We start from the raw sequence: 20,476 nt of genomic DNA, 5'->3' as shown, positions 1-20,476 counted from the left end.
TCATGACTGTGCCTACATCATAGTCCTGCCCATAAATTTCCGTATAACAGCTGAGGAGAAATACGGTTGCTTTAGTGACACAGTCTATGTTATTCGACTGCTGGCAAACTGTATGCAGTCATGCACCACATAACGACGTTTTGGTCAATGACGGACCGCATATACAACGGTGGTCCCATAAGATTATAATGAAGCTGAAAAATTCCTATCGCCTAGTGATGTCGTAGCCGTTGTAATGTCATAGTGCAATGCATTACTAACAAGTTGTCTAAAAGTATAGCACATACAATTACATACATTATATAATACTTGATAATGACTATAATGTTACTGGTTTATGTCTTTACAATACTGTACTTTTTATTGTTATTTAGACTATACCATATACCCTAGGTGGGCAGTAGGCTATACCATGTAGCTTTGTTTAAGTAAACTCTATGATCAATGCCAATTTCCTTTTTTATTCAATGACAAAATTTCTGATTTAGCACCATACTAATGAAGCATTTCTCAGAACGTAGCTCTATCATAAAGCGACACATGACTGTATTCATTGTATTTTCACTGAACTGCTTTAGTGGCCCAAGAACAGGAATTTAAACTTTCCCTGTTTTTCAAGAAGTGCAAGTGGTGGAATTTTTTAACTTGAAGGTTCAGCTCTTTCTTATCAGATATTGCAGTTCACTTGATGTGATGTTTATTCACTGACGTTCCCTTTTTCTAAGATTACATTTTATCTGAAGATATTAGAGGATTCCTTTTCAAAAATATCTGAAAGCAGAGGATATCAGTAAAACTGTAACTGGTGATTTGAGTTCATTGTTGTTCCAGAATAAATTCTATTTATTATTCTATCTATTATTTATTTCAACAAATAATTTTGTTTCAATGTCCCAGTTGTATAAAAATTAGGCTATAAAAAGAGTATAAAGATGTATCGGAGTTATGAAGGGGAAAGTCGTGCATACCTGTGAATGTTTGGAGACCCAGTGACGAAGGACATTCAGGACTCTGTTAGTAGCTGCTCTGCGTATAATAAAATCCTTGTCACACATCCTTTCTGAGTTGCTAAAAGCTGAAAATAGACAAGGCAGGAATTTGAGCACAATTCATTTCCTGAGCAGGACAAAATCGGCTGGAAACTGAAACTTCGCCACAATAAGGATCACTGATTAAAAGAAGAGTGTAAATTAAGATATTAATCAGAAAAAAATAAATGTACATTAAGTTGATTGTCTCAGGAGTAAAAACTGTCATACACAATATTTAATTGGAAAAGTAGAATTTTATAAAAATGTTAAAATTTACTGGGGGAGCCATATGTTAGATTAGGGTAAGATCATGAGAATCCAGTTCGACTTAAATGGGCTATTTGTCACCTGGAGGGCTGCTGTGCCCAGCTGCCGCCGTGGCGATGGCAAAGGCTGATGCGGGGGACACAGTACAACGGGAATTTTCACCTGATGGCACTGAAGCAAGGCAGAGGGGCAGTGCCATTAGAAGTGGTCTTAAACATCACAAGTTTAAGTTCTTATCTATAATAAGACTTTTTGAAGGAAAGTCACACTGTGTTATTTATCTATATTATTCAAGAAAGCGGTTTGAGTGAAAAGCAAGAATATAAAACCTGGAGAATTCTTTTTTTGCAGTTTCTAGGCTGGGCCCCTTCTGATCCCCCATCACTATCTGTGTGGATGAGCTTCATCGCCCAGAAGTGCAGTGGGCACCATGAGGCACACTTACCTCCAGGCTGTCGGTACCGGAGGTGACGGGGTGTAGACGGGGAGTGGCAAGGGGAACAATCGCCCGATTCGCTGGCCTGAGGCGTCTCTGGGCTAAACTTGTCCAGTGATACAGACTCCAACACCGCTGTCAAAAGCACACAGTGCACTGATGAAAAATTAATTCAAGTATCCTGGGTATGGCTTTAAAGGCTGATTTGGCCCTTATCAGAGCTGAAACCAAACCTACACCCATGCTGGAAACCTAAGGTTAGTCATCATATTGACTATTAGGAACTTTGGATCTAAAAAAGGCCAAAAGTTTTTCATAATATTCTTCATCTGTATGAGGAAGCCATTAAAGTCATTTCTACATGATGACTGACTGCCCGTTTTAATTACAGTAAAAAGTGACCAAAAATCTATGCATATCAAAGGTCTATATACATCATTTACATTTTCTAAATAATAATATCCTGAACATATTGTCATTTAATAACTGACTGCTTGCTAAATGGGTTTTTAAAGATCTACTTCAAATTGTCTTGTTTTTTTCTTTTTAATGTAAGACAGCATGTCACAGTCATTTCTGATTATATATTCTCTATTGTTCTGACATCAGCTGGTCTGCATTCATAATTCACAGCTAATACTTCCAAACAACACTGAGCTCTTTTAAATGCGAATCACAATCACACTACCACTTATCATAAAAACCGCTTGTTGTTGCCAAAGTCAAAAGACGAGAGGATAATGTCGGCAGATGCCGTAAGAGTTACTGCATATCTGAAGTAGACAATCAGAATTGTGTCAGTCATTCAACAAACCATTTTCAGTCAGACAAAGTTTGCATTTCTTTTTCCATTTTGTCCTTTTCTTTCTTTTCTTTACATTCCCTTAATGGGGAGCATTGCAGTGGCTCATAATACATTGTTGTGGTTTTTGAACCTTCCATTATGTGTGTGTTTTCCATCTTGGGTGAACCCCAACCTTGTGTCCTATGTTGCTTGGAATGGCTACTGGGCCCTCCACAGCAACCCTGACCAGAATATGCAGTTGGATGGTAGATGGATGTGTTTAACATTTAGCCAGTGCCTGTTTCAGGATTACACAGGTCACTAAAAGGGATAATTACAACACAGTGTAGAGCTCCTTAATCAGGCAAAGGCACACGGTCCATTTGCGGCTTAATGTCGATTAAAAGGGTTTCTTTCTTGCTTCTAAAAATCAGCTTTTGCTTTGGCTAGGCAGGATGTAGACTATCCAGATGGATCTTACACATGTCAACTTATAAATATATTTTTTTTCTGATATCGAACCACTCCTGCAAAACCAGCCTGTGATTCGATGCAACAGCAGCCCACATTTCTTCACGCCCACGGACAGAATAACAAAATAACCTAATTGTGATGGCCACAAAAGACGAGAGACAATCATTGTTCTAACCAACTTTAACTGAGGCATCCATTATCAGTAAAAGAAGGGTGAAAAATGTATATTTTTTTACGTATATTTTTTTTATGCATATTTTAACATGCTATCTTGTGGCCTCCTCATCCTGTAGTTCTTGCAATTGTGCCACAGGGCTATGCATCCCCTAAAACACAGACATAATACCTTCACCTGACACCTGGAATTTTTGCAATCAACATTCTTTACAGTGTGGATAATAATTACACCATTTGCTGCAAACTGTGTATTAGCAAGTATTTGCAGAAGATTATCCTGTTTATTCAGCAAAATTTCTGGCTTGTGATTAAATTCTTCATATGCAATTTAAGAGGATAAGCAGACGTACTGAATGGAAATAATTTGACCTTGGTCTGGCACTTACCAGTAAATAAAATCATAAAAGGAATATCAGCAGTCCATACAAAACAAGAACACAATCAATGGCACTAACTGAAACCATTTAAAATTATTTGATTTGCTTTGTCGAAGAGACATGGAAACAACAACTTGTTCAATAACAGATTCAATAATTTCACTGTTCAGTTCTCTGTAGGCTTTTCTAAAGGGGGTAATTAGTACACATCCATGTACTCGTCACAGCACACCCAGGCTAACCCCCCGACACTTTACCACCATGTGAGAGCGTGGCTTACCCCTCCGGATGCTACGCCGCATTTTCCCACAAAAAGCATCTGCTCGAGGCAGCTCTCCGTTGTCCTCTGGGGTCCCTGGACACTGCTCGGGTGAGGTGGGCCCCTTACTTAGGTCCAAGGGGGCCTTGGAATTGCCAGGTGGCGGAGACATGATAGGGTATTGGCCGGAGGTGGGACTGCTGGACACAGAGGAGGTGGTGGACAGGTCCAAGGCACCCACCTTGGTGCCAACAGGTGAATTCAGCGACAGCTTGCGAGCACGTACTGGGGAAGAGGTGCGTGAGGAGATCGAGAGGGGTGGTGGAGATGAGAACTTCCGACACAGACGGGGAGATTTCTCGTTGCTGGACTCCCCGCTGCGGTTATTCTGATTGGTGGCAAAGAACAGCTCTAAAGACCTGGGAGAATCAAAAACAGCAAATGGGTTCATAGTTCACATAATAAATGAAGGAAAGAATCCAGAGATGAATAAGAAGGATGTGCATGAATCAAAATGTGCAAATTAAATGACTGCTGTGCTGTGATTTTTGGTAAAGAAGATGGTGTTATTCATTTTGAGGAGGGAGCTTGAAGGGGGGGGTATGGCTTGGGGGGTTAGCCCTTTGTGTGTGTGATGGGAAGGTCACTGGTTCAAGCCTCGGCAAAATAGTCACATTGAAATGCTACAGGGATGCCAGACCAATGGCATGACCCTGCACTGAGACCCTAAGCCTTGCTCTCAACTGGGTGTGTGTGTGTGTGTTTTCTCAAAGAAGAACATGATGTGGTATGTGAAATGAAGTTTTCCAGTCTAGTTGTAAAAATGGCAAATAAATCATCCCTATATTATTATTTTTTTAATGGGAAGGCTTGGACAATAGAGTCAATGACTGAGAAGCCATCCATACACAGCAATATCAATGGTAACATTCAGCAGCACCAACAGAAAAACTGAAGTTTGATGGTATCAAATAGAACAATAACAAGATGTTTACATTTGCACAACATCACTAATGTTTATCAGTCAAGAGCTTCAGAAACCTATATATTCAAACTATGTTAATAACTACTTTGGTTATTTGTAGTGTTGTTTGAAATCTGAGTAAACTGCAATAAGATCTGGATGTGATGCAAAGTGAAACACGAGAGAAATATGCAAATGTGTACAGTAGATAGGAGGAGATTACCAGTGGTTAGGAAGGAAGGTTTCCCTAACAGGGGGGGGGGGGGCAGGGGATGTCACAGGGAATGTGTGTTACTTTGAGTGATCCGAGGCAAGCTTCCTGATCTTCCCGCTGTAGTCTGGACATATGGAGGTGATGGACAAACGGTCGAATGAATGATACTGGACCCTGTGTGACAGGGAGGGATGGGGGAACATTCTTGTGACGGTGGTGTGATGAACCCGACAAGGAGCCCGCTCTGCTAGCAGCTCCAAGGCACGAGAACAAGCATTTTCCTCGAGAGGATGCATGTTATGCAAGACATCACATGAAAATCTTTTTGACTCAAACTAAACTGGAATGAAATATCCCTTACAATATCAAAAATCAATTTTATAAATACAAGGGAGTCTTACATTTAGCACGAAACATGTTTAATATGTGACATTTAGAATTTGGTGAATTAAACTATTATTTAATGTGCCCCCCCCCCAAAAAAAAACAAAAAAAACAGAATGATATTATTTTTCAAATTATAGGACAGGGCCATGTATACTATATTTTAAATGTTCCATTTATTTAACACTCATATTAGCCAATGATGAATTAATAATACCAAGAGTTATTATTTGGGAAGAAAGATTGATGTTGAGATTAAACTTATTTTAAAAAAATAAAAATACTTCATCACTAACATGCGAATTTCATAATACTCAGTTGTACTTGCTCTGCAGTAACAAAGAGTAAATACGCTTAGATTTTGGATGGCTACAAAAAGAAGAAATATACAATAATATATATTTTTAATAATATATATTTAACCCTAAACTGGCTTTAAAGTAGATAAAAGCTCATTTTTGTGAAGCTAAAGAAGATGCTAATCTGGAAATTTGCTGCAACCATTTTTGCTGAGGAACAATTTTATTAACTCTGCTATAGACATATGAGTGGGTATTGACTGTGGGAAGACTGAAAGTCTAGCTTCTGATGGATAAATGCTGGAGCCAGACATCAGGACCAGGGTTTGCTGCAATCCTATCAATACCTGACAGGAATGGAGGTAAAGGGCTTTTTATAGATGTCAGCTAATTTGTCCATGACGACTGTGGCCGTGGTGAAGATGCGGTAGGTGTGCAGGAAGGTGTTTAGGAAGTCGATGGAGAGGAATCTCAGGTCAGTCAGCCTCTCTAGCAGCCGCTCCACGCTGGCGTAGCGGATCTGGGGAACTTTGCAGGAGTTGAGCGTCTTGCTAAAGCAGATATCAACATCATCCTTATGGAGACGAGTGTCGGATCTGTTACAAAACATAACAGAGTGCCGTGTAATTGGGAACCGCAGGTTAATAATCTCTTCGAATAAGGAGTATTGGCTGCTGAAACTCAGCATGTAAGCTCAGCATATTACACAGTATGAGAAGCTGTCCTTTAAAAAGACCAACATTAAATAAAACTATGCAAACATATGAAGAGCAAATTTCCAAAATGTACTCAGTCCATTTTTTGTTGTTTTTGAGATGAGACCATCAACGACCTTCCGCATCATATGTTACAATACCGGGATCCAAAACTCACTCAGTCCTCATGTAATCCAACAAAGAATTAAATCATATCCCACGGACTGAGTGAATTATGGAAATTTGTTCTCCGTATATATCTATAAAAAAAAAATAAAGGACAAAATGGTCACTCCAGGTTGTGGCTCCTTAAAGACGTACTTGATCATGTGAGGTACAGTGACTTTTGAGTTTTCCTCAAACACGCTGGTCATGAGGCCATTGCAGCGGATGTTGTCAATACACTGTGCAGGAAACCAAAAGACAGAGAGAAGGGTAAAGACGCAGGAACAGCATTAAAGGAGTCTTTAGGTCACATCAGACATGTCTTTGCTTCTAAGCATGCGTGGCCTCCGGGCTGACTTCATCAGCAGTTTTATATTTGCTTCCCAGGGTACAACCCCACGTGGGCAGACCCATAAACCTTGGAGCATTAAATGAGCCCAAGGGTGACAGCCGTCTCCCAGCAAGAAATGGGCACCGCATATCCCTCCGCGGAGACCACCTGTGCGTGCTGCATGTTTACGCAAAGCACGAGCTCATGGGATGCCCACGCAGAAGCACTTGTTTGCTACTCTGCTGGCAGAATTGCTGAATTTATTCGTGTGTGCATATGAGGTATGTGTGGAGGGTGTGTGTGTGTGTCTGGATTATGTTTATATTACATTGTGGGGACCTGTTTTTTTGACATTGTGGGGACCATTTTTCAGGTGGTTGTAATGGGATATACTAAGAACCATTTTTCAGGTCCCCACAAAGATCTGTGAATGCAATCCAAAAAAATAAAAATGCAAAAAATCTTTTTGTTTATTTTGTTTGATTATTTATGGTTAAGGTTAGGGCTGGGTAGATTGTTATATTGGGATTAGCGTTTGAGTGTGTAGTGTATGAGTCAGGGGTGTTGCTTGCAATATAAAATTTCAACAGAAATAAAATCATCATTTTATTTTTTATTTTCATATTAATTAACCATCTATGAATATCCTTAGGGCAACATATTAGCAAATTCATCACATGCACAAAGGGCACATTAAAACCGATCAAAGTTACTATGTTAATATACTGACTTTGCCCGACTGTCTCACATGAGGTGACACCGAGGAGCTAATCGATCACTAAGATACCATCGCATGAAACTGCAGCTCCCCTGCTATCACATTTGTCTGCCATAACTGTTGTGCTAGAAGACTTGAACTTTCTAACAAGAAGCAGTTAACACGGATTGCCATGCTATGCCCATACGATGATATCTGTCTTCAGGGAAACACAAACAATAAGACTACTATGTTAAAACCAATGCATAGTGGTGTACAGAGGAGTCAAGAGCCATGGATATATGCATTAGTTCTTAGTACATCCCATTATATCCATCATCTATACTTATCCAGTACAGGGCCGTGATAAGCCTGGATTCTGCCGCAGGAATGGATGCGATGTCATTTTCACAGAACACACATAGATCCACAGACAACAGACAATTCAGAGACTGCAGTTTTCCTGTGTGTTTTCAAAAAGACAAAGCAGAGAATCCAGAGATCCACACAAAGCTGGGAAAGGGATTCAAACCCCTCACCCTCAAGGTACAGACCTACAGGTGCTACTCACTGGACCACCACACTGCCCCACTGCCTCACACGTCATAACTAGTTTATTTTATGAATTGATGCACTTTAAAATAAGTTCCTCATGCATTCCATGATGTATATAAAATGCAGGCAAAATGTTCACCCATGAGGTGGCACAGTGGTTAGCACTGTTGCCTCACACCTCTAGAACCAGGGTCTCCACCATAGCTGTATGTGTGTGGAGTTTGCATGTTCTCCCTGTGTTGTTGTGGGGTTTCCTCTGGGTACTCTGGTGTCTTCCTCCCACACACAGTCCAAAAACATGCTAAGGTTGATTGGTGTTAGCAAATTTCCTACAGGTGTGAGTGTGCTCACACCTATAGGGCTGCTCTGGTCCCCCTGTAACCCTGAATAGGACATGTGGTTACAGAAGGCGGATGGATGAATGTTCTCATGATACCTACCTGACTGATATCACTAGTCCAGGCAGCTTTCTCTTGGCGGGAAGGGGCCAGCAGAACTATTGTTAATGCTGGAGCATCTGATGGCTCTACCACAATCTTAAAGTCCAGGTGGCCGAAAACCTGGCCTGTGTTCTTGGCTGTGAACCCAGAAGAAAGAAAGTTCAGAGGGTGTCAGCAGGTCTTTCAAACCTCAAATGGCTACAAGCAACTAACCCTATTCAGAGACTCAATTGGAGATTTAATTCAGAGTTTGTAATAGTCTGAAAGCCATTTTCAGGCATTGAACTAATATGTGTCTTTATAAAAATTAAAGGGTAACAAATTATAAAGCTCCTTCTGCACAAGTTTTAAAATTACATCTTAAAAATGTCAGTTGACAAGGGACAGGTCAGGAAAAAACAATTACAGCTCATCTATATGTTTGTTATTTACCAAAAGTAAATACACGTCCATTCAAAGGATACTTAAGGTTCACTGATCCATGATATCTGCTGAGATGATACTTAAAGAAAGGTATTTAATATTCTTTGTCTGACCTGGACGTCGACAGTTAATTAACCTGAATCATAAAGTAGAAGACATCTCAGGATCAAATGAACTGTAAAAAAGGTCATTAGAGGTAATCTTACATTCATCATCATTGGCATCAGGCTCCTCAAAGAGTGTGCACTCGATCAGAGACACAACGCCTCCTTGCTGTAATTGGACGAGAGAGGTCACATGGGAAGCTGTTTTCCACCATTCCACCAGCTTATCAACCTCAGTTTTTTTCATTGAATTAAGGCAGAAAGAAGTACCTCACTCTGGACTCCCTAAGAGCCCTGATTTAACAGCATGAAAAGCAGTATCTATTTAAAACAGAAAAAGGCAATTGCCCCAGCAAATTTTCTAATATAAAAGAAACTTGTTTTTATTGTACATCAGGCATGCTGCAGGAAGTATTCCAGGTAACACCATGCTTATTCTCGGAATGGACTTCATATGGGAAGAGGTAAAGCTCCATTTTAGAAAGGAAAATAAAATCACTTCAGATGCTTACCCTTGGGCTTTTGTTCCCTTTTTAAATAATTGCTTAACATGCAACAATTAACATTATTTGCTCTTGTGGTTTAATTCAAGAAGCATTTTTCGCATGATACAGAAGACAGATGAACAAGGGTGTGGCAATCACTCATCTTACATGATCATGTTCATCATTTCTGTTCTTCAGCTTACTTGGAATGTCAGTGACTAATGACTAGCGTCACGTTCCTTCTGTGTCTACCTGAAGCCAACAGATTTTCTATCCGTTCCATACAGGTTGTTTTTATCTCTGTAGGCTATATCAATGGAAAAACATCTCAAAATCACTTTTAACTGGCCAGTTTATATGTGCTAATGGTAAAGTTATATTTTTTTTAGTAAATCTGCACTATGCAGCACTATGTGGTTCAGGCAGACGATATTTCTCCAATGCATGCATGTGTATTGATGTGCTGACAATAAACATCTCTTGAATCTTGAAAATCAGTACCAGATTAAAAAACACTGGAGCCTAAATTCTTTTCTGGGTGTTCCGTCCTGTAAACTGTCTGGATATTTGCTACCTAAGCCTTTCAATTTTAGATCCACAACAGAAGTGCTGGTGTCTCAGATTAGCAGCCATGTGCAGGTCACTCACTTTCAGCAGGTGCAGCTTGCCCCCGGAGCTGCGGGTGCAGATGAGAAAGTGCTTGGTGAACAGGAAGCACTGCCTCTCACCTTCCTTCTTCAGGGATAGTGAGCCCAGGCGCACCTTGCTGAGCTTCCCCCGCTCGACAGAAGGAAGCTGAATCAGAGAACCTAGGGCCGAAGAAGAGGCAGCCAAGGGGACAGAGATAAAGGAGCAGAGATGATGACAGAGACAGAGCCGACTCACAGGGAACATAAAGACCAAAGCAGGCAGGAGGACAGGAACATTTACAAAAGAATACAGCAGAATAGGGGTTATAAGAAAAGAAGAACATGAGGACAAGGAGGAAAAAAACAAGCCGTAAGAATGATATAGGATTGATTAATAAACCCAGAATCACGCCCTTCCTCTGATAAATATTAATAGGATCACTGGTATCTGTCACTGACATATGAAGCTATAGATAAGACAAAGCGTCAGCTGAGAGCAGGCATTTATATTTGGCTACACATAGAATGTTCTGCCGCTCTGACAAAGACCAAGTACTAAAATGCCATTTTGAATTAAGTTACTCGTCATCTAGTCAGTGTAAGTGGTCGTTTTATCAATATCACAATAATGGAAAGACTTTTTCACAGATATCTTACACTCATACATCAAATGAAGCTGTAAGAACACAAGGCCCGATAGCACAACTTACCTTGACGCACAAACGTCTGGCTGGTGTCCAGCAGAATGTCACAGCCCTCCACAATCATGCGCTCGATGGCTAGATTTTTGCGGATGTTCTCAGTGTCGCTAACTTCATCATGCATCACCCTGAGAAGACAGCAACAGGCCTCTTCTCAATACACTGCTCATCATTGCCCTATCACTGTTGGGTAAGGATGTCCGGATTGATGCTGTGATATCAGTTCCCTCAATGTTGATGTTTCATTTTTGAGAAACGATTCTAATGTTAAAGTATTACATTTTTACGGGACATTACGTGCCAAACCTAGGTTTTGGGTTAACAGTTTGGCGCAGTTTCGGTACAACAGGGAAAACGGAATTTGTTCTGCGATTATTTATTATTAAACCCGCAAAAACAATTAGGACCAGTCGTGAACCAGTGGCAATGCATTGGTCGATGGGTCTGAATAAAAAGACATGCTTTTTTGCACATTGTATGTACGTGTGTATGTGTATATATATATATATATATATATACACACATACATACACACTCATTTTCCTCCCACCTCCCCTAACAAAGCACCTACACTGTACTCTGCACTCCCAGATTATGCAACTAAAGGGATCTTAAACTCTTTCTAAACCACACGTATTTAACCTACCGTACTACCTCTACAAAATCACTCACCTAGACAATTCCTCTAGTTTCGACTTGGCAAACTCCAAGCTTTTGCGCTCCACATGTTCATGAGGTGTGTGGGCCAGCAGCTCATGAAGCGTGATGATGTACCGGGGGATCTGTCAGAGACAGGGAAAGTGCTCAGATTTCAGCCCTGAAAAGTACCACTCTGGCGTGTCTTTCTGAATTTACTGGCACAAACAACACATTACCCTGTTTTTTGGCTGAGTGGCCCTTGGGGTTAAAAAAGGCTTACTTGGGAAAGCTTGGGGTATATAGGACAAATATATAAAAAACACAATCAGCATTAAGGAATGTAAATTTGGAACTGGGTAACTTTGAGATAATTGTTGTTTCTGCTCAGTTTGAGTTTGCGGATTTGTGAAAAAATAATTGTGACTCTCTCCGATCTCTTAAAAATATAGTACGCCTTAAGACCATGTTTATATAGTTTTTAAGTGATATGCTCAAACAGAGAGGCATGGCCACAGTGGGGTTCCCCTAAGTGATGTTCTCAAACAAAGGGGCGGGGCCACAGTGGGGTTCCCCTAAGTGATGTGCTCAAAAATAGGGGCGGGGCCACAGTGGGGTTCCCCATAGTGATGTGCTCAAAAATAGGGGCGTGGCCACAGTCGGGTTCCCATAAGTGATGTGCTCAAACAGAGGGGCGTGGCCACAGTCGGGTTCCCCTTGGTGACATGCTCAAACACGGGTATGGCCACAGTGGGGTTCCCCTCTGTAAATTTTTGTGATGGGGAGAAGAGAAAGTATAACCTCACTCTAAGTTTATTGCTTCATTTTGATAGAATTGAAAAGCACAGCAGAATAACATAACAATAAGATAAATCACACTTGGTTTTTGGTTGACAGGTTCGCATGATCATTAGCAGAATTACAGTTACTGTGACCTACCTGGAACATGGGGTATGTAAGAAAGGTCTCCAGCATTCTCCCCTCGCAGGCTGCATTGGACTCATACTGTTTAAGCAGCTTGTCAAAGTCCCGGTTCTGTTTGCAGTTGGCTAGAACCTGCAGGCTGTACTGATGGTTCCGTACAAACTCCTGGTAGATGTTCAGCATAGGTAGTAGGATGTCAAACAGATCAGCTGTAAACAACAAACATAAAACACACTATATCTGTTCAGACACCGATGCTAATATCATACACACATAATCATTTTCGAACGAACAAACAGTGAAAGCCTGGCTTATTAGCTCAGTATTATTGAAATTAATTGTGACAATCATATTCGTAATACAGACATTTTCTTCTTCACAGAGACAATGAAATATGCATTTCACAATTTACAGTGTAGGAGGCAAAGAGAAGTCTGTAGACAGCATAGTGAATGCAAACACTGCAACACTACCCACCTAGAACTAACGTTGGCCAGTTGGCTATTCTTGCTTTGAGGCCTTGGTGGAATATTTCATGAAGAAACATAATTGTCTCACTACAGAAATACAGATAAATAATTAAAAAACAATAGTACAATGGTACAAAGACCAATAGTACAATGATACAAAGTTAACTATAACTACAAACTTCATATTATTATTATGTAACTGAAACATTAAATATTGCCACAAATCATATAGTTCTTCAAATGTAGTAATATCAATTGAAAACACCCAATTTAAATGTTTTGCCTTGAAACACATTTTTACTCTACAGATTCAAAGATATTTTCAGTTTTAGAAGCAAAACATATCAGTATTAGCAAGTGAAAGATGTCTCACAGAGGCACACACAGTTGTCACGGCCTCACCTGTTGAGAAAGATGCTGCTTACGTCATCATGGCTGATGGGCGGCTTCTTGGAGCTTGCCGCCATGCGAAGCGGCCGCAGGAAGCAGTTGACTAGGATGGAGAGCTGGTGGACGTATTCTGTTTCGGCTTCCACCATGTTGAAGACGATCTGATTCCTCTTTCTCATGCTCTCTGCATGGGGAGAGCAGATATAGTCCTGAACAATGATCTTCCACTTCCGTCTACAAAGCCAGCCACGCATGAAGCTCTGGACCTGCATGGAGACAGCAGAAGAAAGGCCCATGGCTGCATTAAGAGCAAATAAGCAGCAGGATGCATGGGCAACGAAACCACAGAGTAACGCCGCAGTACCAAAGCAAACAATTGCACGGTAATGCACTGTAATGTAAAGCCAAGTTGTAGTAGTGTTCATACCAAACTGCCCTGCTTATAACAGGTGTAATCACACAAAGGGCTGAAAATACAATTCATGTCTTATTAATAACATGCAACACAAAGAAATGCTGTTCTATATATATATATATATATATATATATATATATATATATATATATATATATATATATATATATATATATATATATAGAGAGAGAGAGAGAGAGAGAGAGAGAGAGAAAAAGATCATTAAAATGAACTTTAAACTTTAGTTTATATGGCCCGTATGTATGGTTGCTAGCAGTTACAATATATTGTTTGACTGCAAGGTCAGAATAAAATCTGCAGTCTTTCGATAAACACAAAGAACACCTTGTGGTACCTTTTTTATCTTTTTTATATCTGGGTCTTCCTCCTTTTGACATATCCGATAAGGCCGCATTCTCTCCTTGGTCTTATTCAAGGCGATGATCTACAGAGGAAGTGGCATGCTATTAAAAGTGTGTTAAGGCAGAAAATACAATAAATCATTTCCAAATATCAGTATTTTCTTAAGAATATTATCTTAATTGATAAAATACAGAAATACAAGAATGAAACAAGTAATGCATTGCACGTTTTGCACAAGATATTGAAGTTTTGGTTAAAGAAGGATCTAAAAAAAAAATCACATTGCCTGTGTTCCAAAAAGATCTATATAGAGATGCCCCAATTAGTGAAGTATTCTGCTCTCATGATGTTGAAGTTTCAGAGCGATGCTAATGCTAGTTATTCATACCAGTAATATCAGATGAGGATAACAGCACTTAACCAGCCTAAACAGAAGGTTTTGCAATTCTCCATTTACTAAAAATCAATTTACACGCAAACTCAAAACACGCCACCAACAAAACTAAGAAAACAAGAAAAGGTAGCATCCACAGTGTTCTTTACGTTGCCTCTTTGTATTAAAAAAAGAATAGTTTTTATGCCCTTAATGGTAAACTTTTTTTTTTAATTTGTATACATGGAAAAAACAATACAGGCTGGTTTATATGTGCAGTAACCAATAGACATCACTCTAAAGAGCATGGTAAAACCACAGTTTACAACACTAAATACTGTAGACATCTTCCTGTCCATGCTAACTGCAGGAATGTATTAAGCTGATTCTCCTCAAAAGGTTATTTATTAGTACGACCTTGAGTCAATCATCTCTTTCTTCATGTTCCTCACGTTTGTCTGTCTGCATGTATCTCACTCTGGACAGCTAAAAAAGACACTGACCTTTTCTACATAAGATTTGATATATTACTGAAAATAAAATCCATATAACTCCAGGACCTCTAAATCCATGTAGGTCTTCTGACCTTCTCAAGCCAATAATAATGTTGACACCAGTCCTACAAACCGTAATGTAGCCCACAGGTGGCTGTACAATAAAATGCTCATTACTAACACATCCTCCAGGGTAAACCAACAAAAATGTACACACTGACAAGAATACAGAATGTACATCAACCTCAATAAATACTGAATTAAAATCTAAATTCCAAGGTAATAAATATAGGGCATTGTAACTGCTCTACCGACATTAAACACTTTGGGGTCGATTCCCCCATGAACTTAAGACAAAAAAAAATTGTGTACCTACGTGGTTTTTTGATTTAAGCATATTCTCCCATCAACTTTGGGGCGGAACATTAAAATATGGACATGTCACATGTAAATGACCCTAAAGTGCATTCTGCCACTGACTTAAGTGCACTTAAGTGCGTTGTAATATATGGCTAATGATCCCTCAAACATTTTCCCGAAATAGGCCTTACCATTGCCGATTTAAGACTAAATAACAGAAAACTAGATGTTAAAATGTTACATTTTTACATCTTTCTATTTAACTGCAAGTACCTCACAACAGACTATCAATTAGTATAAGATGTTGTTTGAATTGAATTCAATGATTGAATTGTTAATTGTTTTACTCCACAACCAATTAACTATAGACTGACATTTTACACAGCAGAATAATTTAAGTCTGTTGTCAAACTAATTTTATAAATAGAGAAACTTGATATGTCATGTTACGATAATGAGTTTGTAATAATGATTTCTATTGTGTTTCAGAATGAATCCATATACTGCATTCAGAACAATTCTGTAAACAAGCAAATATGCCTAACCAACAGATATGTTGTAAATGTCAGTATTATCAGCAACATAGACTGAAAGTTTAGAATGCATTGCTGATAAAACAATGATGCAATCAACTGCATACTGTAGTCCAAACAAGCTTATATGCTGCACCATAGGTTGTGATGTATTATTTCAAACCAATTGTAAGTCACTGTCACTAAGAACTCACAAATCTTTCCCATTAAGCTCAGAATGGTTACTAATTAAGCAAGTGTCCTGGTCAGGTAGATCCTCTGAGGACCTCTGACATAGTGCATGTAAGAAATCAATGTTTGTATAAGAAAATATGGGACGAATCAGTATTCAAAATGCAGTGCTTCAGAATCCACCCAGAAACATAAGATTCATGTAGTATCAGTCACCTGAATTACATCAAGACGAGGGAGTCTCTGTCTGTCCCACTCTTGCGTGAGGGCAAGTAGGCATACAAGCAATGCACCTAAGGATTGCGAGGACACACTACTTCCTTTTACCTATTTTTTACTCATTCTAATTGAAAGAATTATTTTTTAATCAGCCAGCCATTTACCCTGATTGATTTGCCTGCTATGCTTGTTGAGAAGTCAGATGTCACTTGAATCCAACACCACAGTAATATAGTTTGTACATATCTATATATTTCTATATACTATTGAGCTGTATATAATTCTTATATGGCTTATATGGATTATTCACATCCATTTTGGATTGCAACATTATTTTCTAAATGTATAATACTTACAAAGTTTCATTTTGTTACATTCTGCTTTTTGAAAAATGCAATTTTGTGTTTTGCTGTATAGAGGCGTGTGACTTAATATAGCACTCCAGAGCAAGTAGATGAAAATTCACTTAAGTGCTCTTAAGTCAGTGGCAGAATTAACTTAAGGGTTATTTACATGCGACACACCTGTGTTTTGGTGTTTCTCTCTCCAGAGTGAGTAACTGTCACTCAAAGTACACTTACATCCCAGACTTAAGTCAATAAGAGAATACGCTTAAGTCAAAAAAGTGCATAGCTACACGATTTGACTCCAGTGAGCGGGAGAATCGATGCCTTACCTTTTTATTTGTCATTTTTTTTGTATTTTCATTTTGAAAAACGAAAGGGTTTCTGAGGATATCAATTAGGTTCACAATATAAATGAAATAATCCAAGATCAACATTTAGCTTGTTGCCAAAATCATAAAGGGCATCATCCCCTTTTCTTGCTTGATTAATTAATTGTACTTCTTGCATGGCCACGTCCTCTATATCAGTTTAAGTGCAGTGGCCATGTCCACGTCAATGAGGGGAGAAAATGCTTACTCAAATACGTGTAACTTTTTAGCTCATTTTTGGAATTAAGTGCTTGATGGGAGAATCGACTCATAAATAGTTAAATATTTAAAAGCTGCAGGTACATCCTGTTTGCATTGTAAAACCTACTTTCAGGAAATAAGAAGCAGATTGCTATTCCCAGTGTAATATAAGTCACATAGTCACTCGTGGCAAAGACCTGAACCAGGAAGCCGCATGAGAATACAATGCACTTCCTTAAAGAATACATATTCTTACCAATACAAAAAGCTGAAAATGTACATCAAAAAAGAAGCTTGCAATCCAGGCTGTCAGCTGATAAATTAAAATACATTCACACTCTTATGGGAAAGTCAATAAATGAGCACATTGCTTCTATTGTATCAGATATAGAAAAATGAAACATTTTATTAAACAATCATGTATGTTATTATTGGGAGCTGTTCATAAGCAATGCAAAGTCAAAGAATCATCCAGAAATGTGAATTGTTCACTGTTATGCAACAATAAATCCTACATGTTCAAGAGAACAGAGGTGCTTTTGAATGCTGCCTTACTTATTTTAGGAAAATATTGACAAGTGCTTAAAGGACTGTTTCTCCATGTTTTCATGATGTATCTCATGCTTACTGTTTAACAAATCCACACCAAATAAAATAAATTCTGCTTTGTTTAGCAATAAAATCTATTAGTATTTTACCATTAAAAAGTTATCCTTTTACCATTATTCCCACAGAACACTTCACAATTATCAAAGGGGGGAATCTCAGTATGAGAAACCAGGATAAAGGAGCTCATATCACAACGAAGAAATCTGTTTAAAAACTGAACATTGACAGGAGTCAATTGGAAATAAATATAACAGCTGTTTACAGAAAAATAAACAGATCTCTTGCAAATGAACATTACTATAAAAAAATGTGTGTGCGTGCGTGTGTGTTAGAGCTATCAAAGCTAATGCATTAACTTGTGCGATTAATTTTAAAAGAATAATGCATTATTATTTTTTAATCGTGTTAATGCACACTCATCATGTTAATGCCTACCGTAGAGTGTGGGGTCAGGACAATGAATTTATTGAGTTTTCTGTACTGCTGCTCTAATTGTGTTTTTTGGCCTTTTGATGTTACCGTAATCACTTCCATATATATATGACCAGAAGCCCAGTTTGGACAACACATGCGCAAGAACGCTTGTTTTAACCCTTTGATTTACAGTATGATGCTTGAAAAACCCCCAAAACAATAAGAAAATGACAAATCCTTTAATGGGAAAATTAAGTCCTTTGCTTTTTATCACTCATTACATGACACATTACAAAACTATCTTTTAAATCGTGAATTTGACTCCATCATTGGGAGTAGCGAGCACATAAAACCTAAATTGGAGTCTTGAAATTTCAAAAACATACACATACTGTATATGTAATAAAAACCTGCTGTTTTGACATTATGCTGTGACGCTTGGTCACAGAAAGCATTCCATAATGGTGCATGACTGCAGCAAAAGTATGGAAGCTTGTCATGCTTTCCCTCTGGGGATGTGCCTTGGTTTAGGGGAGGAAGACTAAACAGTATGTTGTTAAGTATATAAAAAGACTAAAAACACAGCAAAAGATGTGGAAATGTTGCACAGAATGCAGCTGTGTGATGGCAGGCAACATGGGGTTAATCAGCCACTCACTGGCGTATTTAGAACTGGATTAAGGGGAAACTCTCAGCTTAATTCAAATGCGAATATGAACTAGACATACAGCATTTATTTAAAAAGTCTTGGCCAACTACTTCAACATAATACTCTACACATAGACATAGGAATAAGAACATGAGTACATTAAGCCCTCGGACATTTGCGAGGTTACATTACAGAACCTGTCACGAATGAGGAGGATTCGCAGATGTTTGGTAGTAACTAAAACTGGTAATATATGTTCTTATTTATATCATTTAAACCCTAAATATGCTCCCAAAACACTTTCATTTCATTTAAAAGTTAGCTTAATACATTACCTTTAAAAAAAAATGTTTGATGTAAAAATAGCGTTCAGTATCGCCTAACGGATATTTGTCACACTAGCACATTTACAGTACAGTATACTAATGTTACCCCTACTAATTCATAGAACACAGTATTGGCTGCCGTTTTTTTTTTGCATTCACAATAAGGTAAAATGAGTAAATGAACGGGACTGTAAACTTATTGACAGAAATTTATCATTTTTGTGCATTAAATTTACGTTAACGTGTATTTACTAGTACAAAATAGCAAATGAACTATTTTCTAAAATTTATGTAACCATTAGCGTTCCAAAGGGAATAAACTTTGTGAATGGGATTCACATCTTGTAAAGGTATACAGTACAGTATGTACATAAAAAGGAATGTTTCCATATGAAAGCCACGTTTTTTAAGGGATTTTTTTAACTGAGTTGTATTGTATGTCTTGAACTTTCCCCCAAACCACAGTAGAATCTTCATTAACTAAATTTTTCTTACTAATTTTACACTTAAAATCATGAAGACTTATAAATTTACTATGAAAATTTAACATAAAGACTTCTGTTGGGTTTTTTGAGGATTTCGCAGATGTGCGAAAAAATCACGGATGCAAATTAGTTCGGTTCCAAAGAATAATTTGCGAATCACAAAGCACTAATGCACGAGGGCTGACTGTAATTAAATTTTGTATACTATAGATTCTGAAAATACGGATGATTCAAAATTGATTTTTGCATACAAGTTTATAAGTGCATAAATAGATTTTTCTTAAAAGTAGAGTGGAGGGAAGCTGACGATGGAGTTTTTGCTTTCAAATGAATCTGGGGCCTACCTCTGCTTTGAGTCTTTCAATTTCAGTATCCTGGTCCTCCAGTTGAGTCCGAAGTTGATTTGCTGCCACCTTCTCAGTCTCCACAATCTGTACCAGGTGGATGTATTTCTGCATCAGGACCTCACGTTCAATGATGATGTCAGAGTAACTGTGGGAGAAGCCACAGTGTGACCCAGCGTTAATGGCGTTCAAATCACAGTGCTGTGTTTGTCAGACCAATCACTGATTCAACTCAGCTGTCAATTCCTGCTGGTGTTCCTGGTTATGCGTTACCTCTGCACTGTCATGTGTGTGCCAAAGCAACATAAAAATATGCTAATAAATGGAATTAAGTATTGATACCTGATACTCAGAAGTCAAAAGAAAATATGCTTGTGTATATGACAGCATAAGACGAGAAACTTAAAGTGTTCTTGGTATGATATTTATATGGTCAATTTCCCAGTGTGGGACTGAGAACGATATATAATCATGGCTATATTTAAGATGAACAG

At 38.5% G+C, this 20,476-nt stretch overlaps 1 protein-coding gene across 7 annotated transcripts in view; it reads right to left on the bottom strand.

Moving 5' to 3' along the window:
• The window catches only part of rasgrf2b (Ras protein-specific guanine nucleotide-releasing factor 2b), a 55,918-nt gene that overhangs the window by 17,239 nt on the left and 18,203 nt on the right, over positions 1 to 20,476 (bottom strand). For 3 of the 7 annotated variants that reach the window (XM_023824053.2, XM_023824052.2, XM_023824051.2), the window contains exons 3-19: positions 19,983 to 20,130; positions 14,082 to 14,171; positions 13,324 to 13,577; positions 12,929 to 13,008; positions 12,467 to 12,660; positions 11,564 to 11,673; positions 10,901 to 11,019; positions 10,210 to 10,370; positions 9,179 to 9,245; positions 8,550 to 8,686; positions 6,683 to 6,765; positions 6,014 to 6,262; positions 5,065 to 5,157; positions 3,827 to 4,224; positions 1,744 to 1,869; positions 1,380 to 1,469; positions 969 to 1,075 (exon numbers count right to left, since the gene is read on the bottom strand). In XM_023824053.2, the coding sequence (XP_023679821.1) occupies positions 969 to 1,075; positions 1,380 to 1,469; positions 1,744 to 1,869; positions 3,827 to 4,224; positions 5,065 to 5,157; positions 6,014 to 6,262; positions 6,683 to 6,765; positions 8,550 to 8,686; positions 9,179 to 9,245; positions 10,210 to 10,370; positions 10,901 to 11,019; positions 11,564 to 11,673; positions 12,467 to 12,660; positions 12,929 to 13,008; positions 13,324 to 13,577; positions 14,082 to 14,171; positions 19,983 to 20,130 (2,506 nt within the window). Of the gene's footprint in view, positions 1 to 968; positions 1,076 to 1,379; positions 1,470 to 1,743; positions 1,870 to 3,826; positions 4,225 to 5,064; positions 5,158 to 6,013; positions 6,263 to 6,682; positions 6,766 to 8,549; positions 8,687 to 9,178; positions 9,246 to 10,209; positions 10,371 to 10,900; positions 11,020 to 11,563; positions 11,674 to 12,466; positions 12,661 to 12,928; positions 13,009 to 13,323; positions 13,578 to 14,081; positions 14,172 to 19,982; positions 20,131 to 20,476 lie in introns of those variants that run through there. The other 4 variants (XM_023824056.2, XM_072708875.1, XM_023824057.2 and 1 more) reach the window with 4 other exon arrangements.

Source organism: Paramormyrops kingsleyae, chromosome 2 (assembly GCF_048594095.1).
Source record: "Paramormyrops kingsleyae isolate MSU_618 chromosome 2, PKINGS_0.4, whole genome shotgun sequence".
Classification (NCBI taxonomy): Eukaryota; Metazoa; Chordata; class Actinopteri; order Osteoglossiformes; family Mormyridae; genus Paramormyrops; species Paramormyrops kingsleyae.
This window is presented reverse-complemented; position numbering and strand designations above follow the sequence as displayed.